Genomic DNA, 27,183 nt, shown 5'->3' on the forward strand with positions numbered 1-27,183 from the left:
CATCTCCTTCTAGAGAGCAAACAGTGAAGCAGAAAGAGTGAAAGCAAAGCAAAGCAAAGCAAAGCCAGAGCCAAAGCAAAACAACTCGCTTTGAGGACTGGGCACGCTGTACGACTCTGTACATGCCTCAAGAAAACCAATTTACATATTTAAGCTTTGGGCAAACGAACGAGGAGGAGGATAGAGCCAACTAGAAGACCACTCACTCGTCAATAAAAAGGCGACGACGACGACGACGACGAAGACGAGGAGGGGTGTAAGAAGGAGCCACAAGCAGAGCCAAGGAGTCAGGCACCAGGCCCCAGGCCCCCAAGTGGCAGGCGGCAGGCGGTAGGCAACTGGCGGCAGACGGCTGGAGTCGTTAGGGGCAATTCAAATCAAAAAGCAGTTAGCTTCAACACCTTCCACGTCGGAATAGAAAGAGAGTGAGAGCCAGGATGCGATTGCCGTATCGTAATAAAAAGGTCACCCTGTGGGTGCTCTTTGGCATCATTGTCATCACGATGTTCCTATTCAAATTTACCGAACTGCGCCCCACCTGCCTCTTCAGAGTGGATGCCACCAACAACGAGCTGTCCTCCCAAATGGTTCGCGTTGAGGTATGTACCCAAATCTCGGCCTCCACACACATGCTACCCCCCCAAAACAAAAAAACATATTCGCATCCTCGTGGCCTTAACGTGCGTTTCGAGTGCGTAAGAAAGTTTGGGAAAAAGAAAGTTTTCTTCCAGCTACTCGTACGAGCAGCTATATAATGGGAAAACCAACAAGAGAGGGAAGGAGGGGGGGAGGTAGGAAGGAAGGCATCCTCCTTGCAGGTGTAGGAACAAACTTTTGTGGCATTTACATATCAAACATTTGTTCGCCTAAGGACTTTGCTTATTTGATAATTTAATCAATTTGATGGCAACTCCAGAACGAAATTAGTTTCAAATTGAAAAGAATCTTCCTTTAGTGCGTGAAATTTGTGTGAGAATTAATGCAAAACACAACATCAAGGAGACCCCTGTGTCATTCGTTTGATGAGATCAATCGACTGTGAAAAATACCAGCAATTACGAGTTAAATACCAGTATATTTGAATAATTAGAGCTAAAATCCGATACAACAATCTATTCTGTTGTATAGGCAATCGATAATTGTATTCCAATGGCAAAGAAATAATTAATTGTATGTGTGTAATGACTCTTTCTATAATATTGGATTATTCCCGATGGGCACGTGCTCACCGGCACTGCTAGAGCTCCGGGATATATTCTTTGACAACCGAAGCCACACAAGAACCAACGATTAGCACAGAAATGAAAAATAAAATACATGTCGTGTGCATGATTTTTTTGTCTTTTCTCAAAATAACAAGCCTTTCCACCACTTATCTAAATAATTGTCCACCAGTTGTCCATTCGCTTTTTTTTGTAGTCGATCGTAAAACGCTCTGTCAGCCATTCGCTTATGGGAAATTTGTACAGCAAAATAAACGAGTGTTAGGCGATTTCCCAGTGGAAGGAAGAGGGGCATTCATTCAGCTGTAATCCCAGCTTCGCGCACGATGGGCGTTTGTAGCATCCGCGATTGATTCGGTTATGCGAGGCTGAAGCAATGTAATTCAATATTCAACTGCAAATACACTCCCGCGACGCACTGTGGTGGCTGGGTCCCAGGGTCCCGAGGTCCCAGGGCGCCCTGGAACACAAAACGTTTGCAATGATAAATCAAAGGGAAAAATACTCGTAGAAATTATATAGGAATCGTAGAAATAGTAGAACCGAAAGCAGGATAACTAATTTCATGTTGGCTGAACATACAGAGCGGACTGGAGTGGTAATGGGAGGATGCCCCAGTCCGTTTGGGAGCAAAGAGAGTGGCCATCCATTCATTCATCCCCCCACAGCCCCCAGGACTGACCGACCTGCCGACCGCACACGCAGACCAAAGCAAAAGTCATTGAGGGAATTTAACTGGTTATCGGATGACCGAACACTATTTTGTAAACATTAGTCCAAACCAAAATGGTCCTCATTGGACGTTGAATACCATGGGGAGGCAGTCAGGGATGCATGGGAAATGGTAAAGGCAGTGGAGGAGGAGGAGAAAAACCCATTGATTAGCATTGGGAATATCGAAGGCCATAAGGAGCTTAGAACCGGACCAGGGGCCAGAGCCATGACTCGCACCCGAAAGACAATACCGATTGAGATGTGTGTGCTGAGATAGACAAAATTTTACTTTTCCATTTCCATTCGCTCACAGAACATTAGCACATGTTTTGGCTTTAACCCAGAGATGGAATTTAATTTCTTGGCATTTCTGTTTGTCCGTAATTAAGGGAACAATGAAGCGATGATGCCTTCTGATGTTTGCCTTCTGGTGTGGGGAACTCCATTCCAGTTGATTTAATTTTGAAATTGAATTTTGATATGTTTGATGAGTGCAAATTTCAATGTGCATGCATGGACTCAAATATCCCTTCTGGTAGCCAATTGGCATAGACTCGGAGAAAACCGCACTGAAATTTGAATATTTACACTTAGATTTATATTTTATACCAGCTGATTCGATAAACCATTTTCTGCAGTATTGTCTGTTGCTCCGAAGGCTGTAAATGGAACAGGTTTGAATCTGTATTGCTGTCCAAAGCTCTAATCAGCACTTTCGGATGAGCGGAATATTGAATATTTGGTCCGTACTCGCATGAGAGACGAAGAATCATGTACCGGCGCGCTTGTCTCCATTCCAATTGTCGTTGTAAAACCAGAGTTAATTGCTCAATTAATTTGTAAATCAAACTAAATTATCAAAAATAGAAATATTCCTTAATTTAATACAATTAATGACACACACCACAGACACAGATACGAGTATCTTATCAGCCAACAGTGAAGTGCTTTCCCCTTAAGTTTATTTTGTTTATCATTTGATAGGCCCCACCGCCAAAACCCAAAAGCTATCATAGATATCGGTGCCGCTAATTCATTTATAATCGATAAAGGAACACCGATTGATATCCCATTACGAATCGCGATAGCCCACGTTAGAGGGCAGCGCAGAAGGTGTTGGGGAAAAGGTTGGTTCTACAACTTTTATTGACAGTTTGAGTTCTATTTTTAATAATTTCCATCACATTACGGGGCCCGTCCCGTACTCAACCCCGGAAGACATTTTCCAGATATTCTTCTGTCATTTTCCTTATTTTTTTTGACGCTAATGCCTAGGAAGGCGTTAACACCTGCGCTAACTCAAGCGTCAAACCAGTCCTCCCTCCCCTATACGGCCGTACTTTTGCCGTCATCATCATCATCATGCTCTGAGCCACGTAATTTTTCTCTCGCCTGCCTGCCACATTTTCTCTAATTTCATTTTTTCTCTCTCCCCCAACACGGACGCCCACGCCGATGCCACACCGATGCCACGCCGATGCCACGCCGATGCCACACCGATGCCACGCCATGCCACACCGATGCCCTTGCAGAAATACGTCACGGATGACAATCAACGCGTTTATTCATATAACCGGGAGATGCCTTTAATATTCATAGGCGGCGTGCCCAGATCTGGTACGACGCTGATGCGCGCCATGCTGGATGCCCATCCCGATGTGCGGTAAGTATTTTTCCACCCAGGACAACGGCGTGGGGAACTGTTCAATTAGTGCAGAGTCCTGGCAATCGCGAGTCATACTTCCTGCCGAAAGTGTCCTTGAAGCCGGCAAAGCCAAAGGGAAGGGAAAGGAAAGGGACTCTTGTTTCAATCTACATGTCTTTGCTCTTTTCAAATGTACAAAAATGTAGCATATTTTTTTGCCAGCCTTTTGCATAAAGTGTATTCTTCTCTATTGTTGGCCCCACAGGGAGAATATTGTAATTTTAATATTTGCATTTCTCCACCACCCCCCCACCCAGCCATGGGTTGGCCTTGTGCCTTTGCCTCCTCCAGATTGCACGGCCACAATTCAATATATGTATGCCGTGTCGCCCTTTGGCAATTTCTCCTTCTGCCGCAGAGACAGAAGGCAGGCAGCAGGTCCTGGCTTACCCTCATATATTTTTACCCTCTGCCTCACAATACTCACCATCCCCCTCGTATTGCCATAATTCTTAAGTTTCCCTTTACGCATGAGTAATTAGCCACGAAAATTGTGCAATCTGAAAATGTTAAAGGCCAAAAGCAGAACACTGCAAAGAGATGTGCCTCCAGCCTCCAGCCTCCAGCCTCCCACCTCCAGCCTCCTATTGCCTTAATTTTTGTAGCCGCTTATATATATATTTTTTTTTATTAACAATTTGCCTTTCTGCAGTCCCAGTCCCAGTCCCTGCCTCATGCCTCATCCATGGTCTATCCCGGATAGGAGATGTCCGTTGACAGGGAGCTCGGTCTCGCTTTTTCTGATGGCTGCACAGCACAATTTCCGCTATTTAAAAACCTACTTCCCGGCTACCCGAAGCAGTCCCCCCCCTGCCACAGGACGGAAGAGACTGTGGGATGTGGAAACGCGATGTGGAAGGGCGATTTTAGTTACGAAATAGGTTCAGCGAGCGCCAGGTTGAGGCCAGCACTTTGTCCCTTTGTTCGTTCCAAAAATTCACTAAAGTTTTCGCAAGTTTCTCGTGTGTGAGAGGGAGAGGGAGAAGGAGAAGAAGACTCCAACACTCGGATTAAATCTAGTATCTGGTGTGTGTATGTATGTATTTGTAGCATTTAGCATTTTAGCATTTGGACTTGGCTTGAACTCAATTAGTGTGAGTCCTCGGTAAGCCCCAGGAATAATTTGTGGGATTTGTGTGTGTGTGTTGGCAGAGGGGAGGCACGCCTCCCACCGTTAATGTTGAGGTGTGAAACACACAAAATGCGCTTTGTGGCATATCCGATTTGGGTGCATGAGCTCTTAATTCCTTAACTTTTGAGTGCACAAAATGAATGCAAGATTTTACTCGCAACCGCAATCGTTTCACTTGAAATACGTTCGGGCCAAATGTGCACAGACTTAATGGGTAACTAATCCTTTAACCGAGAGGCCAACAGGCTCCGGGATCCTTCAGGGCAGCACAGAAGCACTTGAATCTCTCTCATGGTGGCTGCAATCAATGAGGCAGCGCGATATTTATGATAATTTACGCAATCAGCGTACCAATTTTTTGTGCATGCTCTGAACTTGATTACTAGCTTTGGTTCGTGGCTCCTGGTTGCTGGTTTCTTCTACTGGGACTGGGGCTGGGTCTGAGAATGGGGCTGGCGTTCAAACGATTCGTTTGAGGCCCTTCATAGTTGAGTGAGCTTTGAGCAGCCCGAAAGGAAACCGACAACCGAAGGGCGGCGGGTAAAAAATTGGGAGCCAAATGAGAGTTATGCATCAGACATCCAGCCCAGCAGTGGAGGGCAGTGCTGGGGAGGGGTGAGGTATACCATTTCATTTGGCCGATTGCATTAGGAGGTGGTTTTTCGCCTTGTTCCTCCTGCTGGGCCAGCACCGATGGGACCCTTGTGTTCGTCCTGTTGTTGCCAGGCGATATCATGAACAGTTCCTAACCGCCACACGATACGATACGATACATATATGCAACCTGCTGTTGCTGCTGATGTTGCTGCTGGTTCCACTTCCAATTACTTTATGTTTGTTCTCTCTCCCTCTCCTACCGTCGCCTGCTTCCGGTCTTTGTGTGTGTTTGCATGTGTGCGGTATAGCTGCGGGCAGGAAACGCGCGTCATTCCACGCATCCTGCAATTGCGCTCGCACTGGCTAAAGTCCGAGAAGGAGTCGCTCCGGCTGCAGGAGGCCGGCATCACCAAAGAGGTCATGAACAGTGCCATAGCGCAGTTCTGTCTGGAAATCATTGCTAAGCATGGCGAGCCGGCGCCCCGTTTGTGTAACAAGGATCCGCTGACGCTGAAAATGGGCTCCTATGTCATCGAGCTCTTTCCGAACGTAAGCATAAGCCCCCCTCCCCCCACAGCCCACCCAAACCATAAAGCGGCATCTTACGTCAGCCCTGCTCCCAGACTCCCATTCTCCCATCCTGTATCCTGCTGTGATACAATTTCCTCCGCCATCCTTTCTACATTTTCCTACTCTTTGCAGGCTAAATTCCTGTTCATGGTGCGCGACGGCCGGGCGACAGTTCATTCGATTATATCGCGCAAGGTGACAATCACCGGATTCGATTTGAGCAGCTACCGCCAGTGTATGCAGAAATGGAATCACGCCATCGAGGTGATGCACGAACAGTGCCGGGATATCGGCAAGGACCGCTGCATGATGGTGAGTACAACGGGTCCGGGTCCCGGTCTCGGTCCCCACGTGACAAGCCAATCAATGATGGAGGAGCACCCGCTTCCATCCGCAAAGGAAATCACCAAAGAGGCTTCTCCTCCTTTGTTTATTTTTGCTTGAATTCCTTAAAGGACGAAACATTCAGTAGCCACATACCAGTTTTGAAGAGATCTTGATTATCTCTCCAATAAGGGAGTTATTATTATGTATTCCATTATGTATCTAATCCATTAAACCATCCTAAGAACCTTTAGATTCCTTTCATTCTTCGACCTCTTTCTGTGTAGTTTCTTTATTTATGGCCACTTGTTTCTGCTCAGGTCTACTATGAACAGCTGGTGCTGCATCCAGAGGAGTGGATGCGCAAGATATTGCAATTCTTGGATGTGCCATGGAACGATGCGGTCCTGCATCACGAGGAGTTCATCAACAAGCCGAACGGGGTGCCGCTCTCCAAGTGAGTTTTTGCCGGTCAATAAAAAAACATTTTTGATTCAATTTTATCCCCGAATCCCGTTAGAGTGGAGCGTTCATCGGATCAGGTCATCAAGCCGGTGAATCTGGAGGCGCTGTCCAAGTGGGTGGGCCAGATACCGGGCGATGTGGTGCGCGATATGGCCGACATAGCGCCCATGCTGTCCGTGCTCGGCTACGATCCGTATGCGAATCCGCCGGACTATGGTAAGCCAGATGCATGGGTGCAGGACAACACGTCGAAGGTAAGGTGCAGCCCCCACCAAAACAACAGCAAAACAGCACACACACGAAAACAGGCTTCAAAACGATGGCGAGGACTCGCATGTCCTGTCCATCTCCCACTTTGCACGAAACGCATTTTAAGCCCTCGCACTGTCACGCTCTATCTCTCTCTATCTCTCTGTCATCCTCTTATGGCGGCCCTCTCCCTAGGGAGGAGGCAAAGGAAGGGCTACTTTCTGTTTGCCTCCCCCTGCGCCCCGGCTAAGCTCCTCCATGCATGCTCTTGTTATCTTTCACCTTTCCCATCCCCACCCCCCTTCACAGCCACCATGTCATTGGCATATTTTGCACTTCTTTAGCCCCCCTCCACACACACTCGTTGTGGAAAGGGAAACAAGGCGCAGACATACGCCTTACATCACACGTTTTGCAACACTCTTTACTTATTTTCTTTTCTTTCTTGTATCCTTCTACTCGATTTCGTTTTCTGTGTGTGCGATTTGTGTTTTGTTTTGTTTGTTTTGTGCTTTGCACTTTGCCTTTGCACATTTCCTTTTGTTGTTGTTGTTGTTGTTGGTTGCACCCCTGCAATTCCCCTGTTTATTTTCTTTTATTTGCTTTTCTTTTTTTTTTTGTTATGTATATTCCTCTTTTTTTCAGCTACTTTGATTCTTGTTCCTATGCCAACGATATATCGTACTTATTTGTTGTTTTTGCTCTTCTTATTGGTTCTTGCTTATTGCTTACGTATGTATATCAATAGCAGTGGTGGAGCAGCACCCATGGGAATGGGAATGGGTATGGGGGAAATGAATATGATGACTATGACTATGATGAGTCGAAGGTGGAGAGTATGGTGGGGCGACTGGCGAAAGACTACTTGGAGTAGCTTTGAAGATGCGACTATATTGGGTTTCATAAGAATCTTCGTGTAGGAAGCTGGGAAATTATAATTCCCCCAAATTAGGTACTCACTGAAAGTGGAACTATTGTATTGTATTATTAGCTTGTTGACGTGCAATCATTGAACCCACAAGTGAAGCTTGTCACGCGCAGGCAACGCCACACCATCCAGACACGAACAGGTGGGGTACCAGCAGGACCTGGCAAGGGGCTAGCATTTAAGAGACTTAAAGTTGAGCTGTTGTACGTGTACACTTAAAGGCAGAGAAATGTCTCTTATGGAACCATTTTCCAAATAAAATGGGGTGCAATATATTCGATTTGTGGTGAAGGAGGATGTGTTTTCCTCGGTTATTGATCCGAGTCTATATAGCCATGTCTGCTTAGTCTTCGTCGTGCAGTGTGAGCCTCAGGCGGAGAGGAGCCCTACTCACCATCGTACAAACTGGCTTAGATTGCAATTCTTGAGATACATCGATATGTTTACATTCAGCAGATGAGGAGTGGTCTGGCGGACAGTGCGAGAGCCGGATATTGCCGGATTTCCTTCTGAATTCGACGTTCGTTCCAGTGTGTGAATTGTAATTAAAGGCAAACACTAAGCCGATGACTATAATTCGCATCAATTCCACAAAGTCAAAGTAAAAGTATGTCGAACAGAGAGACACAAGCAGACAGACAATGCTGCACAAGTAAATAAAACCCATATCTGTGTTTATTTATGCCGTGAAAAAGTGATGTGTCAGCAATGATTGTGGCAATGTTTAAATACCAGTTTGCTTCAAGTTGCAGTCCCAATCGCTTGGCAATCGCCATCCATTGGCATCCATTCACATTTCTCTCCAATGGCTTTTGGTTAGCAATTACAACGCCCTGAGGTCACAGTTCAATTGCGCTGTGGGCCATTGCGGCTGTCATATTACGCATATTCGTCTGACTGAGTGGCATGTTCATTCGGATGATGATTCGGCCACAGATGTTGCCGGCGGGCGTCCCGCCTTACCCACAAGATTTAATTGCAATTTTCGGTTGGCCAGGGACGAACTTGGAGCGGACCAGCGGCGCGATGTGGGGCGCTCTAGACTCCATCTGCCCCATCCTAGCCCCCTTACTCTGTCGCTCTCTCGCCCTCTCGCTCGCTCTCTCTCTCTCTCTCTCTCTCTCTATGTCTGTCTGCCAGTGCATCCTGCAGAGTTATGTCCTGCGCAGCGACGCGTTAAATTAGCTGCTAATTAATTAGTCCACTCGACTCGAGTTGAGTTAACTTAACTTGAGTTATTTCCTCTTTACGTCTTTTTTTTTTTTTTTTTTTTTTGCATATTTGTTTGTCCAAAGAGTGTCTCATAAATTAAAATTGCATCAGTGTCAGCGCCAGCGCCAGACCAATGCTGATAGTGCCAGAGACAGGACTCTGGTCCCGGGTGCACATTTAACTGGATTCTCCACTCCGAGGGGTGGGGTGGCTCCAGTCTGGGTCCAGCGATAGACAGACAGAGCCGGGAACTGAACGGAACGGAGGTCCAGGACTAGCGAGTCGGGACTAAACCGTTCCATTTAGGATGTGTGGGCAGCCATATACACTGTGCACTGCACTTTTCAACTCGATTTGCTTTCACCTTTCACTGACATTCTGTCGGGTTTTCTATATATACAAAATTTTTTTTAATTTTTCCCTGAAATTTCTGTATTTTTTTTGTATTGCGCTGTTACGGCGGCCATTTCTGCTTGACAGTTGAAATTGCAATGTTTCCACGCTGTTGCCAGTGGGGAGGGGGTACCAGGGATGGGATGTGGGGGAGGGTGCAACACATCAGACAGCTTATGGCATAAGTGGCAATTTAAACACGCATGCCACCACCATCAGAGAGCGACAGTGGCAGGAACGAGCGGACAGGTGAGGAAGTAAGAGAGAGAGAGAGAGCCGGACAAAGTTAAGTCAACTTTTGCAATCCCCGTCACAGTTTGACTGGCGATTCCTGACGCCACATAATGCCACCAGGCACCTGCCACACTGCCACCTGCCGCCCCCCAACCGTAGCCGTAGCCATAACAAGGTCGCAATGCAATTAATATCAATTGAAAGCCCGCCAATTTCATTATATTCCTTAATTTATGTTAATGACAAATATTTTAATTAATTGACGCGGCTGCTCCCCTGCTCCTCCGCTCCTCCACCTTTCTGCTGCTCGAGGTGTCTGCGCACATTTAATATTTTATCCATATTTGCATATTTCATATTTGTGCAGTAAAAAAAAAAACCGAGTGCGGGGGAAAACTGCACGCGAAAAATGGAAATCAAAATATCGAAAGGGAAATACCCTCAGGCAGGGCCCCAAATGGGGGACCAGCGAATGTAAATATAAATAAGATGGGACCGCTGCAAAAAATCCTCGTGTAAAGCAAATATGTTGAAGGGGCAGGACGGACAGCGCAGAGTGCAACGAGAAAAATCTGTTTAAAAAAATCATCACATTGCAAAAATACCAGAGAATACTGGGGACGGGGGGGCGGCGGAGAAAAAATGCGAATTGCGAAAATAAATTTTCTGCATAAAAAACCCGATGGCAAACCGACAAAAGCTAGATTAAAAACTGCCCAAGGAAGATTAATAAACAGCATTATTCAATTAACTACCACACCCATGAAAGAAATTTGTATTTGTATAATATTTAAAGCCCTTAAGGATACACAAAGGCAAAGTTTTCATCAGTAAAAATGGCAATGGATGTGGAGTAAAACTGTTTGCCCACTTTGTGTCAGTCTTTGAACGTTTTTTATGGCGCAAAAGATGATCTTTCATACTAGTTTCGCTAAAAGTCTTTTGTGGCAACACAAAGTTGAACAACAATTTGCGGTGTTCGAATGTTTCCGTTTTCGGCAGTGTTCTGAAGCATAAATGGGCAGCTGCTGGCATATCCACATATGCTGGGGCTGTTGTGTGTATCTCTGCAGATTGGGGAGAGACCATAATGAAGCGTCGGCCATCGGATCGGCAACAGCTGCTCAAATGGAGGATATAATCCACAGTATTTATGCTCAATCCTCATATGTGTGCCTGCGGATGTTCATTTAAAATATTTAAAGGATAGTTGTATCTACAATTAAGACATACATATGCACATATGGTATTTGTATTTATGCAGTCGATTAATTTGTTTGTACATTTTTCAGGTGAAGGCAAATCGAAGACTGTGGGAAAATAAGGCCAAGCAAGTGCTCCAAATGAATCCCAGGTCGAGTGAGGACACTGATAACGACAACCCCAACAATATAATTAACACTAGCAACAACAACAACAAAAAAAACAATAATAATAATAATAATGATATGAACGATAATAATCTGTACAATATCAATAAAATTATACCAGTAGAAGAACAAGAACAGCAGCAGCATCAACTGCCGAGACACCATCAGGAGCATGAGCAACAACATCGGCAGCAGGACCATCAGCATCAAAAAAAAGAATACGTTCGAGAAGAGGAACAGGAACAGGAACCGGAAGACGAACAACAATTGTTGCATCAAAAGCCAAAGGATGTCATTACGATAAAGCAGCTGCCATTACAGTTCAGTGGCAGCATCAGTAACAGCAACAACAAAAACAAAAACAACAACAACAACAACAAAAACAATAACCACAACAACCAGAATGGCCCACTGGCGGATACATGATATCCGCATATACCCATAAGACTGCCACGTGGCAAGCACTGAGAGAACGCGGAAACTTTGATAATGATTATGATAACAATGAGAGATGTATATGTAGATGTTGTTGGATGATGTGGTGTGCACAGACACTCAAAAACACACACAAACACACAAATGCAAACCAATTTTAAATTGTATAAGCTATACAGCATAAAAGATTACATTTGGATATACATATGTGTATATGTATGTATGATGTACATGTACGTACATATAATAACGCTTTTTAATGTTACCAAATATGAACGAAACACAACAGAAAACATTTTAGCCCCCAACAGGGTGCGTTTCATGACAAAGAATAGGATAGACATTGAAACAGATTACCCCATAAATGATAAATGATATGTAAATGTATTCTTTGGGATGACACAGGCATTAATCTGTTCCACAATTCGCTTAGACACCATCTCTTACGTATGTATATGCGAAAACACCATTCCCCAAACTCTATTCATTAATTGTCTTAATAAGAAGAGTGATATTATGCTTTAGTTTCACTTACACAGTTACAGACCAGGTTTAAATCTACTTAATTTAAAGCAAGGACTCCATTGGACAACAGACTTAATATGTATAAACTAGAACCACTTCCATATAACTGGGCAGGAGATCTGTGGACACTCTTAAGTCATGAAACGCACTGTCTGCATAGTATATCTACTCCGAACAATCTATAAGTTACAAAAGACCACCAACAGAAGCTGAAGAAGTGCAAGCAAAAGCTCGAAATTGATTGCAGGCGCTCACCGACCTCTTCGATAATATATATATATTTATATATAAAATCTTTCAATTTAGTTTAGACACAATCTTTTGTACGCATGTTTTTTGAGAGACTTATAATTAGATACCATTTTTTTTTGCATATTTTTAATTGTGTATATATGTATGTACGAGTAAATTATAAAATAATTCGATTATTATTTTCCCCCGACGCGTTTCTGATCGAAAGAATCTCTCGCGGTGGCTGAATTTCGTCTTTGGACGTCTCTAGGCCCCTTTATAATATAAAATAGGGCACTGTTTATAAGTTTGCAGCAACAGATATCTATGAATGTTACATTTTTACTGAATGAGCTTTTAAAATTTTTTATTTCAACAGACGAAATATTAGTAATACATCAAATATTTGCTCCTGTAGGGGTTTTAAAAACGAAAAGAAAATCGTGAGTAAGAATAAAACTAGGAATTTTTTAATCGTTTTTTTTTTGTTGCAATAAATTGACTGAATGTAAAGAAAATAAATTGAATAAATCAATATAAATATTTAATTATACAATATACATACAATATATTATGAAATATATAAATGGATGTATGTATCTATGTAAAACTGAATGTCTAAATATGTAAATGCGAGTTGTAATAGATTTTATTATACCCATGCATGTATGTATGTATATGTGTGTGTACTGTATGCCATGTGTCTGTATGAATAAGAGAGGATCATAGACCTCGAAGGATGTTAGGCTTACAACAGTTAAACTGTTGGCTTTGTGGGCACCTGGAGGACGTTTACTTCAGCCTCCACTGCCTGGCTGGACGACAACTCGAGCGACAGCAGATAGAGCGAGAGACAACTAACTTATGATAAGCGACTGCTTGACGTGACTGTACTTACCACATACAGCTACGACATGGGGACACAACCCTCGTAGATAGTAGTTCAAGGACGGGATTGTACTTACATACGACTAATATAGAGTAATGACAGTTTAACTGCTGGCGCCTGCATAAAATATGGGTACCGCCTGTGCACTGACAGGATATGGATCTTTTGGATACTGGTATAGATAAATTCTAGGGTGACGGGACTATACTTTCAGGATATAGGCTAAGAACAGGATAACTGCTGGCGCCTGGATGACATTTACTTCAGAGAGCACTGCTTGAGGCTGCACTCCACTTCATTTAGCGGAAAAGGACTCTAAGAACAACCAGCTAGAGCGAGAGGCAACGACTTGCTTGGACCGTACTGTACTGACCGCAGCTCCTTCCAAGTTAGTTTTGAAGTAAATGTCCTTGAGGAACATTATTTTGTTTTCTTTTTGCCAGTGAACGCACTCCTCCACACACACAGACAGGCACTCACACAGCCATATGAGCCTTGTCCGTCCTAGCTGCTGCGTGGGTGCATGGGTGTGCGCGAAAGGGATAGCTAGATGTTGTATGTATGCTTGTACTTAATTGCCGTTAGCCTGGCACTCAAAGAAAAAGTCCCTTAAGATAAGTTTTTATTTTATTGTTTATTTCAAGAAATAAAAAACAGAAGAGAATTGCTGACAATAAATAAGAAAACAAAAATTGATTGCTTAGAGGAAATTGAAAATGACAAAAAAAAGAGAAGGATAATCCATATACCGCTGTCTCCCTTGCTCACTAAAACATTATTTAAACAAAAAAAAAGTAAAATTTCAGACAATGAAATGAGCAAAAGTTTATGATATGTATGTATGTAATATATATTTTAAATCTGTGTGTGCGCGTTTCAGAGCCAACGAAAGCAGAGCATAAATGTGCGCCATGAAATGGGCAAATGCCTTAATGCTGGCCATGAAACGCAGTGTATGTGTAAACTATACGAGTATATAAATGTGAATTGTGAAATGTGAAACGTGAACTATTTTTGCTATCTTATAAGATGCATTTTTTGTCTAATTTTTACCAATGTATGTATGTATGTACTATATCTCCCCAAATATAAATATGCATAGACATATATTGTATGTAAACATCATTTTATTCTGTGGGTAATCGCTGCATGTTGAAACACCAATTTGTATTAGCACAATGGATCGCACGATCTACTTGCAGCAGACAGACAATCAAGGCTCAAAGAAACTATAAAATTAAACTAAATGAATCCCCAACAAGCCCCATCCAAGCAACCATAACGAAGAGTATTTAGCAAATTAGAAACCAGGAAAACGGCAACAAAAAAAAACACCCTGTACGCTGCAAAGATCACATACGGAAAAGAACCATGTAATTCTATTCATTCGAAGATTTTCCGTGTGCAGTTCGTAGGCTAAGCAAATTGTACAATATTGTATTCATTAATAACACCGACATGAAGAATGAAGAATCTGCCGAATATATACTTACGTGGAATTATACTATACAACCAAAAACAAAAAAAAAACAAATCAAAAGCGGAAACAATAAAAGTTAAACATAACATATAAAACATAACGTTAAAATTACAAAAAAAAAACGTTTCTACTTATTCCTAACATTTCAGACTGTAATAATATCAAGGACCAAGGAAAAAGGATTTTTTCTCCAGTCATATATGTACTATATCCTGTTTTCCTGATATACTTATGTACTTGCAGGTTATGTCTTTGATTGAAAATGTGATGCGCAGGTGGCGAAGTGGGACGTCATCCTCAGGGCCGTAGCTCTGCTAGGAGTCCCAGATTATCTGTTAGCCATCATTTGCAATTTTCATTGTGGGCATAAAAAAGCGCCCCATTTCTCAAGAATTGTAGAACTTCTGATCCCCCATCGGCTTTGTTGGCTTCACATCGTTGTCCTGCTTTGTCTCAAAGTTGCTGAGAAGAACTCTTTCATATGCTGTTTTGCAATTCTCGGTGCTGTAGACCTGATTTGAATGGGCATTACAAGTTTTTGTACTCAGTATACGAATAAGATGGGAGAGCTATTCGAAGTGACCAACACGGAAAGAGTTTCTGCTCTTGAATATTGTAGGATAGAAGGTTCAGCTATCAAGGTATGATGGCCGAGCAGATAGGAATTCACATATGAAGAGGCTAGGCACTTATAAAGATGGGGGGATTCGTATATTTAAGATACTATATCTACGATTGGCTATGGCTCTGGCGCTAGCCGACGCTAAAAATATACCTTGAGGATGCTTCAGGAACGTTATTCTATTCTATACCATTCGAGCTTCCCACTCTGGCGTAGATTAACCAAGATAGAGCCACCCAAGGCCAGTCAATCCATGTACTATACGAAATGTAGCGTTCAAAAAAAGTATAGCATACTTTGCAGCTGTTGAATTGTTGTAACCGTCGTTCATGCATAGGTACATAGATTGAACATTTTTACGCTATCCCAGAAAGGGTTTTATGGACCAAAGAATACACCATTAAATTTGTCAGTTGACATTGTTTGATGTTCCTATGAGATATTCTGGACTTCCTTCCCATCTTTCCCAGCAATCTTTTTGGAACTGCTGCAGAGTAGTAAATATCCCGCGTTCACTTCTAGACCGCACTCGCATAAGAAGTAGCAGAGACATGCTACAGCGAAAGAGCGGGCATATTTGTACATATGTTTCCCATATCCATACGCCATGGAGAACCAATGAGGGCCAATGCTGAGAGAGAGAGACCCGATCGACGCACAGACATACACACAAACAACAGGAATTGTTCATAGATATGATGCCATAACACACTTTAATATCTTGATTGATCTTTTTTTTTCAGTTGATGGTTTTTGTTCTCTGGTATTTGACTTAGTTGGTGTTGGTTTTGATGTTTTATTTGAAAGAAATTGTACATTTCCTGTTTCAATTCGATAAGTTCAATAAAAAAAGTTGCTCAAGTTGTTGTTTTGTTGTTTTGCAAGAATAATAAGTATGTTTTTGAATAAGCTAAGATAATAACTATTTAGTTCATTCTTTTACTTTTATTAAAATTGTTTGGCTTTGGTATTTTTGCTTTGGTATTTAAATGTAGAGTTTGTTTTACGAAAAAGACGGGGGGGGAACGAATGGCTTCAGAGTTCAGGGTTCAGAGTTGGCTTATTCCTCCTCCTCCTCCTCTTCCTCCTCCTCCTCCTCCTCTTCCTCCTCCTCTTCCTCCTCCTCTTCCTCTTCCTCCTCCTCTTCTTCCTCATCCTCCTCAGCCTCCTCATCCTCCTCCTCGACGACCTCCTCCTCGACTTCCTCATCATCCTCAACGATGTCCTCATCGGCCTTGGCGTCTTCCTCGCCCTCGGGTGTCTCGGGCTCACCGGCCTTCTTGCCTGGTCGCTCGCCGAACCACTTTGGCAGTTTGGCTATATATTCGGATAAAGAAAAGACACAGAAACACAAACGATTAGCACTGGATCGATCGAATGGGATCAAAACGGGGGGAAAAACTCTTGTGGATGGGGCCAGAGGAACAGGAACAGGAACAGGAAAATATAATACAATACATAGCACGACAATGAACAGAATGATGAATGTTGTTCTGTTGTTGTCGTCTCTGGCGGTGCAGGGGGCTACAGCGAGTGCATGTGCGCGGGGTACAGTCGACCCCCATTCACAGTGCTGGTGCTTTTGCTTGTGCTGGTGCTGGTAGTAGTAGAGTACAGTACATACATTTTTGACGGCCGGTGTATTGTTCCTTCTTCTCGTTCCAGATCTTCTCGTTCGAGTCCTTGGTGATCGCATCCCAGCCCTGTCGTTTTTGTGTTCGAGCGTGTGTTTGTGTTTGGGTTTTTTTTTTTGGGGATGGCGTGTTTTTGGTTGGGTTGTTTTTAATGAATGTTACGATACGCAGCGCACACAAGTACAGTTGACAATTATGAAATATAGTTTACATAAAACATAGAAAGAAAAAAATAAAAAGAGAGTAGACGTTAGGCGAGTTATTGTTGTCAGTCCCCATTCCCGTCCCCCACCACCCATTCATTCCCTTCATCCTAAGCTGCTTCATCGCTCATCGCTTCCCAACGAACCCTTTGACGTGACTGTACTTTGGTAATGATTGGACATAGTTTATGGATTAGACATAGATAGATAGGTAGATAGAGACACACGAAGACACACGTAGGATATTGGAGATTGGAGATGGCCCAATAGATGGGCCATGTGATCGTATATCGGACGCTTACATTTTGTGCGCTGAGTAAATCTTTCCTGTCTTTCTTGCCAGGTCTTTTCTAAGGTTTCCGCATAGACCGTATTATAGCCCTATATTATTGATATTGAGATATACATAGAGAATATACATAGAAGCAAGAGAAACCCAGAGAAAGACCAAAACCCCCAATCGTGTGCCAGGCAACCGAATACTTACACCCTCGAAGAGCTTCTTCTTGTCGTCGTATGAGCGTGTATCCACACGTCGCTCATATTTGGAGGCGACTTGAATCTTGGGCTGAAAATGCAAAGAAAATCGTGTAAGTCAGATATCGATATCGGCATCGGAATCGGAGCTGGAGTATCGATCACTTACCGGGTATTTGCCAGTCAAAGCTTCTGGGTCGAGACCCTTCTTCAAGGCTTTGTGCCTGAGCTGTTGCTTCTGTCTTTCCTTCAACTCTTTCAACTGGATTCGGTGGGGGGGGGAGATCATATTGATTTGTCAGCTGGCTTCGATTGCTATGGCGATTGGTACTCACATCGTAGTCCTGACGTTTCTGCCTTTCTTCCAAGTCATACTTCTCAGTTTCCAATTTGACGATGAGCTCCCACAGCTCCTGGGCCTTCTCGCGCAGCTTGGCCTCGCCGAAGCCCTCGATGGCCAGTGGCTTGATGCGGAACGACAGCGAGATTTTCTTCTCCTCCTCCAACTGTTCCTTAGTCTTGTTACGTTCCATGGCGGCGGACGAGAGTCCCAACTATTTTTTTTTTTGTTTTGTTTTCATGTGCGTGCAAGTTTTTTTTTGTTTTGTTTTGTTTTTGGTTTTGGTTTTTTTGAATTTGTTTTAATTTTTTTAATATTTGTTTTTGATGCAGACACATTTCGTTGTGTTTTCGGTTTTATTTTGTATTTTTTTGGTTTTGTTTTGTGGTACGTGTGGTACAAGTGAGAGAGACAAACAGTGAGAGAGAGAGAGATAGACACACAAGAGAAGAGCGCATGGAGCGGAAGAGGAAGTTGCGATTGTTTTTTTTTTAATTGTGTTTGGTTGTTTGTTTGTTGGTTTGTTTGTTTGTGTGTGTGCATATGGACATACATGCGTGTTTGCAAAAGAAAAAAGAAAAAACAAAGAGTTTGTTTTGTTGTTTCAGTTTCACATTTGTGTAGGATTGGGTTTGGTTTGTTGTGTGACAAGCATGGATGCGATACGAGTATTGATGGATGGGACACAAACGATAACGATAACGATCACGACCACGTTCACGATCAATGATCGAGGATCAACGATCAGCGATCAATGACGACCAACAATAAGGGCAATCGATGAGGAAAACATAATTGATGTGTGTGTGTGTGTGTTTGGTTTGTAAGTGTGTGTTTGTGCGAATCGTATATGAGAGAATAAAAAAGAAAACAAAACAAAACGCATAATGATATAGCCAAAAACCAGAAAAAAAATAAAATAAAATATATGGTTGGGGGAAGCGTATCAGTAGGGTGCATTGATGGAATCTCATATAATTACCACGCCTGCATCCTTCTTGGCAATGGTGAAGTTGGGGCCCTTCTTGTCCTTGTCCTTCATGGCCTGCAACATAGCCTGGCGCTTCTTCTCGGCTTCCTCGAGACGCATGCGCTTCTCCTCGATCTCGCGCTGCTTCTTCTCCTCAGCCTCGCGGACGCGGCGCTCCTCCTCCTCCTTCTTGCGCTGAGCCATCTTCTGCTCCTCCTCGGCGCGGGAGATCTTGCGCTTGGCCTGCTTCTCCTTCAGCTTCTTCAGCTCATCCTCCTCCTTGGATCTCTGTTTGCGCCATTCGCTGATGTATTCTTTCAGCTGTTCATCGAGATCGGATCGCTTCTGGTCCTGACGCTTGATGAACTCTGGATCGCCCTCACCTCTGGATAGTGCCAAGTCAGGGTTAAGGGGGGGGGTAGAACAAAATAATCGATTAGTTTTCGCTCATCAAGTGGCGGGCTGTTATGTTTTTTATTCTTTTTGGTTTCTTTTAGATAGCCACTAGTACTACGAATAATGTCTAAATACTAAAATTAATTACAGAATTTTGATACAAATTCTTAAGGCCCGTTTTAATTCGTTTATCATCTTTTATATATTTTGTTGGTCTAAAAGTCTAAAGGGAATCTAAATACTAGTCTTTATTGAGTTTTATTTATTATTTTCTTTACAATTAGTAGCCATCAAAGAGCTGATGTGAGAAAGCATTAGGTTTTCTACATTCTACTAAGGACGAGTCTACTCTAGATAAAAAAAAAAGATAAATAAACATTAACGGAAGCGGAAACACGCCAAAAAAGGAAACGATTATTAATCGCTTCGATGGCGCCGCTTGAGGTGAGTTGTGGTGAGTAAGTGTGTTGAATTGAGTTGTGTTGAGTGGAGTTAAGTTGAGTAGTGCTTGCTACGGAGGTACAGTACAGTCTGAATTATACATTTGAGTTCTTGAGGGTGCTTTTTGGGGGGGAGGGCTGGGTTGGGTTGTACGAACAGGCGGATTAATCGTGGACGATCTTAACATAACACTAGGGTTTTAGGTTTAGTTTCGGTTAGCATTCTTGTTTCATTTGTGGTTCACATTTGTTTTTGTACATAGACTTACTCGGCTGGTGTCTGAGGTGGTTTTCTATACGTGAGGCATTGAGGTGGCAACAAACATGGAGGTGGTGATATTTTTTATACATATATAGATTTGGTTTTGTTTGTTTGTTTTGTGTTTCAAAAAATTGACAAATTCACGGTGTTTTTGTGGGTTTCGGTTTGAAAATTGCATACAAAATTGAATTAAATTTAAATTTTTGTTTTTTTTTTTTTTTTTTTGTTTGAAAAGAAAGAGAAAAACATTTGGTTGTTTAAAAAAAATTCAATTGCAAAATGGTTTGGTTTGTTTGTTGTTTTTTTTTTTTTTGGAAACGAAATGAAAGAAGAAGATAAGATGGAGAATATATATAGAGAGAGATATTTTTTTTTGTATAAAATAAAAACAAAATAATTATGTTCGTGGTAAGTACGTATTTGTTGTTTCTTTTGTTGTTGTTTTCTGTTTTGTTGTTGTTCTAAAGAAAACTAAAAAATGTGAATAAAATCGAAACGAAACGAAACGAAATTCCAAGCAACGATTCTTTATACAGTATGAACTGGAGCTGGTTCTGGAACTGGTACTGGAACTGGAACTGGTTCTGGTTCTCTGATGCATGGTTTGTTGGTTGAGAGAGAGAGATATAATGTCGAAAGAGAGCACAAATATACACAAAAAAATTATTTGTCTCTTTGGTTTTTTTGGTTTTTCAATTTTGTTGTTTTTTTTTTGGTAATTGGCAAACGAGCAATGGTTTTTGGGCATTTCAAAAAGAGATTTGCGGAAATTTTGTGGAGCATTCTGTTTTTGGAAAAAGATTTGTACAGATTTGCAGGATATTGTGATATCAGATTCGAAACAAATACGAATTACATTTGATTTAGAATTTGGGTTTCAGATTTCAGATTTTTGATTTTTGATTTGGTTTCTTTCTTTCTTCTTTTCATTGGTTTTCTCACACAATTTACTTACTTCCTGTAACAAGAAAGAGAATCAAAAAGAGATGGAAGAGAGAAAGAGAGAGAGAGAAACATAGTTCAATGAGATCAATGAGATATTTCCAAGTCTGAAAGGCAAGAACATTTTTTGCTAAGCCAGGCCAGCGATAGGCGGAAAGAGAGTTAACTTTTTGCCAAAAGTTTGTTTTAGAATTTTAGATTTAGAAATTTATATAGATATATATATATATATATTGTTTGGAAATTTATTTTCTTGCTGCTGGGAATCGGTTTGGGGGATAGACAGACATGTTGCAGCTGCAGACAGATAGACAAAAGACAGGTTACGAATACAAAATACACAATAATAAGTATATGGTATATAGAAAGCTATAGGCTCCAATGGTGTGGGGTGTGGGTTGTGGGTTGTGGAGTGTGGGGTGTGGGTTGTGGGGGGATACACATAGCTTTTATGTACATACATATGTACACAGATTGAGATTTGCGATTTGATTTGCCAATTGGTTTGCCGAGGACGGGGGGTAGATGGGGGACAGAACTACACATGAGCTCGTTGGCTAGAGTGAGAGGGTGATAGGGGGTGAAGGGGTGAGTGAATGGGTTCGATGGTGCTTCTCCAGGGTTCCATTAGTAGGTTTTTTTTGTACAATTATCGGAAGTTTAGGTCGTGATATTTGATTTTTGATTTCGAAATTTTCTTTGATAGACGCACACAACAACACATTGAAAACAAAAACCAAAGGAAATAACATAAATGTACAACAGAAAAGGAAAACAAAATCATAATCATAATGGTAAAATTAATAAAACAAATACAATTATTTACAGACAAGTACACAAAACAATTTTGTTGGGTTGGTTTCTGGTTTTGGGGATGGATTTTCGGTTTTAGGTTTTCGGTTTTAGGTTTAGGCTTTCGGGTGATACACAAAAATGGACAGGAAGGACAGATTTTCTACGGATTCATCAAAAAGTTTTGTTTGTTTGTTCTATTCTTTGATTTGTCAGCATTTGGCGTACATTGACAACAGAAAAATATACAAAAATACAACACATATAGAAAATTTTGGAGTAAAAAAAACAAAAGTTACATAACAAAAGACGGAAGGTTTTTTATAGATCAAACAACAAAAAAAAAGGAGCGACAAAAATATTTATATTTATGTGACACAAAAAGGGAGTGGGGGGAGGGGGTGGTAAAATAATACAGATAGTACGAGTATATTATAAATGAACACCAATCGAGTTCTTGAGGCTGCTGCACCAAAACCAACAAAAAATTTCGACACAAATTGGCAACAAAAATGTACTTACGTCTCCTCTCTGGTCTCCTCGACAACCTCCTCCTCCTCGGAGCTGCTTTGGAGTTCGTAATTAAACGGAGTCGTTTAATTATAACAGTATTATATGTGTTTTTTTGTTGGTGTTTTTTTTATTTTTGATTATTATTTTGTTTGACGAGTGGGAGTGCAAAAGTGCGAACGGACACACACACACGGATGCAGGTGCAGAGGTGATTGTCGATTGTTGTTGAATTGTTGTTGATTTGTGGTGTTGTTGTTGATTGGTTGTTGTTCGATTTCGAAAGAAACGAAACGACAGCATTAGCGGTTGATCGAACAGAATAATGATAGGTATGGTGGTTGTTGTTGGTTCACGGTTAGGTTTCGTGGTTCGTGGATCGGGGTTCGGTTTTGGGTTGTGGTTTTCCATGGGGGAATGCGTGGAAGTAGACAAAAAGGAGTACAGATCAAAATAGGTGCCACAAATACATGGTACATGGTACATGGTACATGGGTATATCAAAAGTGTTGTATAGTGGCGTGTACGGGTCCCGCACACAAGACGTGTTCAAAAACTTCTCTTACAAAAAATTCACAAAAAATTCATTCGACAAAATAATGTTTGAAAATAACTTTGAATTAGTAGTGGGAAACTTGAATACTTCTCTTCAATTTGTAACTTTAACTTGAACTAACTATATTTCTTATCATTTAGCACTAGTATCACTATCGCCATACGCCTTTTTCCGATCTCTTAACACTTTGAATACTCGTTACTCTCTCGTTGTCGGACGCGTCGTATACTTAATATTTTCAAGTCGTCGAGCGCCACCGGCTCTGCTACTTACGTGTACTCTTCATCGTCGGACATGGTTACGGTTTAGGGTTGAAAAAACCTGCAACAATAATTTGGAGAAGGAAAGTTTCGGTTAGAATCTGCTGGTGGTTCAGTAATTTCAAACAAAAGTAGCAGCAACAACAACAAACAACGTTCTTTCCTCTTTCTATGTCTATGATTGCCTTTATAGGACTCTATAAATAGATGCATATCTCTTTCTATGTGTGTGTGCTGTCATAAGATATACACATATATATGTATATATGTATATGTATATGTATAGGGAGAGAGACCTGTCTTTATATAGCCAGCCGGCAACAATGTCGTGTTCTCACATCATAATCCTCGACAACAACAAATTCCTGCGGCTCTGTTGCCTCTAAAATTATTTAATTTTCTGGGTCTATCTTTATATCTTTATATTAACACATTTGCATGTGTGTGAGTGTGCGAGTGTGCGAGGGAGAGCGCCATAGTCTGATCTATATACACACATATGTATATCGGGGCTTTTCTTCAATTTTTGTTTCAATGCGTTTCCCGTTAAAAATAGACTGCGGGGCACGTATTGAATTTCCCTTTTGGCGGCGACGGCATTCAAAAGCTTCGCAAAAGCTTCCACAAAAGCTTATTCTGATTTTTTGTTGAGATTCGAAAATTTTGTTAAATTTTTTTTTTACCTTGGCACTAAATCAGAAATTCTAGAAAAGCTTCTCGCATATATGTATATGTATTTGTGTGTGCCAAAGAAAAGAAAAATACATTTCAAATGCCATTCATAGATCGCTCTCTAAATATCTATACTAAATATATTCCATATATTATATATGGTTCTAAATATATGGGGCGTGTGTGTGGCACATTTCATATGCAAAAATGTCTAAAATTTCATAAGATTCGTGCGATTGTCTTCCTTTTTGCATTTTGCATTGGAATGCAGTTTGAAAGACCTATTTTTAGTGTTACACGAAACTGGGTCAGTTCTGGAGAATATTGGGGGTACACACGGATGGCAATGTTGCCGGAAAACCTTTTTTTACAGAAGACTACAAGAAGTTCTTGAAAACCTCTCTCCGTTGTAACCCACAAAATGGTTCTATCTGACAGATCTGAAAGGATCTGTCTCAGAAAATGATCCATACCTTAACGAATGATGCCTTTTGATTGAAGTTTTTACCTGGCTATATTTTTGCAAGTGGGACTTATGTTCTTGTGTCGGTCTTTCCTACAGATTGCCAGTACCCCAATGACACTATCGTTGTCAGTGATTTCCCAAAAGCTCTACAGGTTTCCATTTATAGGAATCTATCTTCCAGAATCTCCAGATCTGTATCTGTTGGCTGTCGTGTGTGGGTTGATCTACATCTACATCTGCATCTCTCTTTCCCCATCTCTTTCTCTATCTCTGTGTCTGTGTCTGTGTCTAATCTCTGTCTCAATGGCGCCTGCGCCGATTGTGGCCACAGCTGCCAGAGACGAAGAGTATCTTTGTGTGTGTGTGTGTGGATCTGTGTGTGTGTCTGTGCGGCCGTCTGTGTCAGCGTGTGGTGTATCTTGGACATTTTACCAAGGTAAAAACACACACGCACACAGACCGAATTTATTTTTAAAATTCGAACAAAATGAAGCAACAAAATTCAGAAATTTCCTCTCAGATCATATAACACTTTTTGGTCTTTGGTTCGACTCGTCGCTCGAGTCGGATGAATATATATATTCCTGTCTTGCTGTGGTTTTTGCTTTTTTTTCATTGTTGTTCCTATTTGGTTTTTGTTGTTGTTCTGGTTGTTGCCGATGCTGCTGCTGTTGTTGTTGCTTTGGTTGTTTTTTTTTCTATTTTGTAGTTATTGTTGTTGCTGCTGCTTTTGCTTTTGCTTTTGATTTGTCTTTGGCTTTTGATGTTGTCGCAAATCCCTGGGAGCACTCGAATATAAGTATTTTTAGCCAATGCGGCAGGCAAAAACCAAACGAAAAAAATTTCAAAAAAAAAAAAAGAAGAAGAAAAACATTGGCATACAAAAAAATAGGAAACAAATTATCATTTTGTTGCAGAGTTTTTTTTACGGTTCGTTTGAATTCACTTGATACGATTTCGGTCCATTCAATTTCACTTGAAAAAAATTGCCAACAAAAAAAAACGTAACTGAAACAGGATTATATAATACGGAATTTCCAATGTTGTTTCGGTTTTTTGTTGATTTGAATTGTTCGGTTGATTGATGGCTTGCCTTGCCCCGTTCGTTACGACAAAGGATTTTTTCGGTTTATGTTCGATTTGAATGTTGATTTCTTGGTTCTTGGTTTTTTATTTGGTTTTTCAAAAACTTTTTCGTTCATTTTTTTTTTTTTTTTTGTTTTTTCGGTTCGACACACTCTTTGATTTTGGGCAGGAAGAAGCAGCAGCAGTAGAGCAGAAGAAGGAACAGAAACAGAAAAAAAAAACTTACTTAGGGAAAAAGAAACAAATTGAAATCTCAACTAAAGTCCGAGCAGCTGACGTCGTAGGAGCGAATGCTGCGGTTCGACTAAACAGACTGACGATCCAAAGCGTTGCTACACGTTATGTTAAAGAATTTTTCATCGTTCGCGTTCGCGGAAAAGCATGAAAAGCATTTACCCCCCGCTCACGAACCCCACGAATCCCCATACCAATGCCCATACCCATACCGATACCCATACCGATACCCATACGAGAGCCTCGCGAGTGCCATGCGATCGCCTGCTATATACCAGAATCGTCGCGATAAACGAACGGGCGTGAAGAGGCCAGATATATGCCACGATGTGGCAACAAGTGGCCGGCCCAGGGGGGGGCACACTGAGGGGATCTGTGCTGTGTGCTGAACGCTGTGTGCGTGTGGGTGGGTGTGGGTGGGTGGCGGCAGCCGTTTTCAGGTGGGCTGCAACTGAAACATAAACTTGCCTCACACATCCAAAAGATTCCAAAATGAAAATTTTCCAATTGGCCAGAGCGAGAGCGAACCAGGGGGGGGTCGGAGCAGATCTATATGTATACACATAACTAGATCATGAGTATATAGCTTCTGGGGTGCGTCGGTGGCTTTCGCTGGCTCTTTACACATTTGTTTTTGGAATCAAATATCGTAGAACATAAATTTCACAGCCATTAAAATTTTGGTTGCCGCTCAGTTGCATATATCTCTGCACATAGTCGTGCTCGGGCCTATGTATAGGCTAGGTATAGCCAGAGTTTCCCATCTAGAAAATATTGATATTCGCCTGTGTTGGTATGACATATTCGACGGCAATTGTTGCAGCATTTGAACCCCATTTCGGCCCCAGAGTGCACGCCCTACAGCTCTATATGTTCCACGAGTATACCTATATAGATCCGTATAGACCGTGTAGATCTGTGTATTGTATCGCACTATATACATACAGACAGACATGCTCGTATGTATGTGGCCCAGTGCTGACGTCGCTCGGCCTTTGGTGGCCCCCATCGCATTGCCATTTGTCTAACACTTGAATCTATTCGTCATTGTTCTGCTTCTCTCTTTTTTTTACTTTTGTTTTTTTGGTTTTCTTTCTGCAAGTATCCAACGGATACATTCGCCAAATAATTCCCTATGCCCTAGCACGCATTACAGTCACTCCGTTAAGTCATTGGCTTCGTCCAGATATATCGACCATAACTGGAGCATCCGGCATTGTCTGCCCACCACCAGATTTCGTATTATCCCCGGAAGGGTATTCCCTTTGAATGGATGTACGCTTAAAATGCCTGTGAAAAGTGCATCCTACTGTAAGATCCATCCAGAAATGAATCTTATATAATATTTATACAGTAGTTTTTTCTTACAAAAATGTTGGATCGTGCTCCCGAGTGCTCACGGGGCTTTCCCACTAGTATTAATATAATTATAATCGTAATAAAAATAATTATTAATTTTTTATATTAGATATATTACACAAAGTTTAGGTAAAATGCTTCTGCTGAAGATTTTAGGTACTACTTTATCCGATAGTAGTACCACTATCTTGAAACGGGAATACAATTATTCCCGACTTAAGCTCAACATTTCTTAGAGACTGAATAATACAAATAAGAACATATTTGAAATCTTAAAGGGCTTAAT

At 41.6% G+C, this 27,183-nt stretch overlaps 2 protein-coding genes across 21 annotated transcripts; one reads left to right on the top strand and one right to left on the bottom strand.

Annotated features, from left to right (window-relative positions):
- Window positions 1–195: 195 nt before the first annotated feature.
- On the top strand, window positions 196–14,316 carry Tpst (tyrosylprotein sulfotransferase). Of its 2 annotated transcripts, none has more exons than XM_001354690.4 (7): window positions 196–599; window positions 3,470–3,600; window positions 5,680–5,920; window positions 6,074–6,253; window positions 6,586–6,722; window positions 6,786–6,984; window positions 11,039–14,316. In XM_001354690.4, the coding sequence occupies exons 1-7, from the start codon at window positions 438–440 to the stop codon at window positions 11,540–11,542; spliced, it is 1,554 nt and encodes a 517-aa protein (XP_001354726.4). In that variant the 5' UTR covers window positions 196–437; the 3' UTR covers window positions 11,543–14,316. The 2 variants fall into 2 exon arrangements, with proteins under 2 accessions (XP_001354726.4, XP_033237818.1); XM_033381927.1 differs by having other exon boundaries at window positions 6,786–6,946; window positions 11,039–11,175.
- Window positions 14,317–15,992: 1,676 nt separating this feature from the next.
- up (Troponin T, skeletal muscle) lies at window positions 15,993–25,675 on the bottom strand. 19 transcript variants are annotated; one of them, XM_015186117.2, is made up of 10 exons: window positions 25,531–25,675; window positions 23,094–23,141; window positions 22,277–22,318; window positions 20,028–20,051; window positions 18,935–19,307; window positions 17,948–18,166; window positions 17,782–17,874; window positions 17,623–17,703; window positions 17,438–17,516; window positions 15,993–16,615 (listed from the first exon to the last, which is right to left on the bottom strand). In XM_015186117.2, the coding sequence occupies exons 2-10, from the start codon at window positions 23,114–23,116 to the stop codon at window positions 16,359–16,361; spliced, it is 1,191 nt and encodes a 396-aa protein (XP_015041603.1). In that variant the 5' UTR covers window positions 23,117–23,141; window positions 25,531–25,675; the 3' UTR covers window positions 15,993–16,358. The 19 variants fall into 19 exon arrangements, with proteins under 19 accessions (XP_015041603.1, XP_015041600.1, XP_015041599.1 ...); XM_015186114.2 differs by having other exon boundaries at window positions 18,938–19,307; window positions 22,277–22,321; XM_015186113.2 differs by having other exon boundaries at window positions 22,277–22,321.
- Window positions 25,676–27,183: the final 1,508 nt, after the last annotated feature.

Source organism: Drosophila pseudoobscura, chromosome X, assembly GCF_009870125.1.
Source record: "Drosophila pseudoobscura strain MV-25-SWS-2005 chromosome X, UCI_Dpse_MV25, whole genome shotgun sequence".
NCBI classification, from domain to species: Eukaryota; Metazoa; Arthropoda; class Insecta; order Diptera; family Drosophilidae; genus Drosophila; species Drosophila pseudoobscura.

Bases quoted from the DNA above. Each gene is read 5' to 3' on its own strand.
- Tpst (XM_001354690.4), top strand. From the start codon at position 438: ATGCGATTGCCGTATCGTAATAAAAAGGTCACCCTGTGGGTGCTCTTT. The intron at 6,254-6,585 runs GTGAGTACAACG...GTTTCTGCTCAG, and splicing joins GCAAGGACCGCTGCATGATG to GTCTACTATGAACAGCTGGT. The intron at 6,723-6,785 runs GTGAGTTTTTGC...GAATCCCGTTAG, and splicing joins AACGGGGTGCCGCTCTCCAA to AGTGGAGCGTTCATCGGATC.
- up (XM_015186113.2), bottom strand. From the start codon at position 23,116: ATGTCCGACGATGAAGAGTACAC. The intron at 17,704-17,781 runs GTAAGTGATCGA...TTGCATTTTCAG, and splicing joins CTTTGACTGGCAAATACCCG to CCCAAGATTCAAGTCGCCTC. The intron at 16,616-17,437 runs GTAAGCGTCCGA...CCGAATATATAG, and splicing joins ATTTACTCAGCGCACAAAAT to CCAAACTGCCAAAGTGGTTC.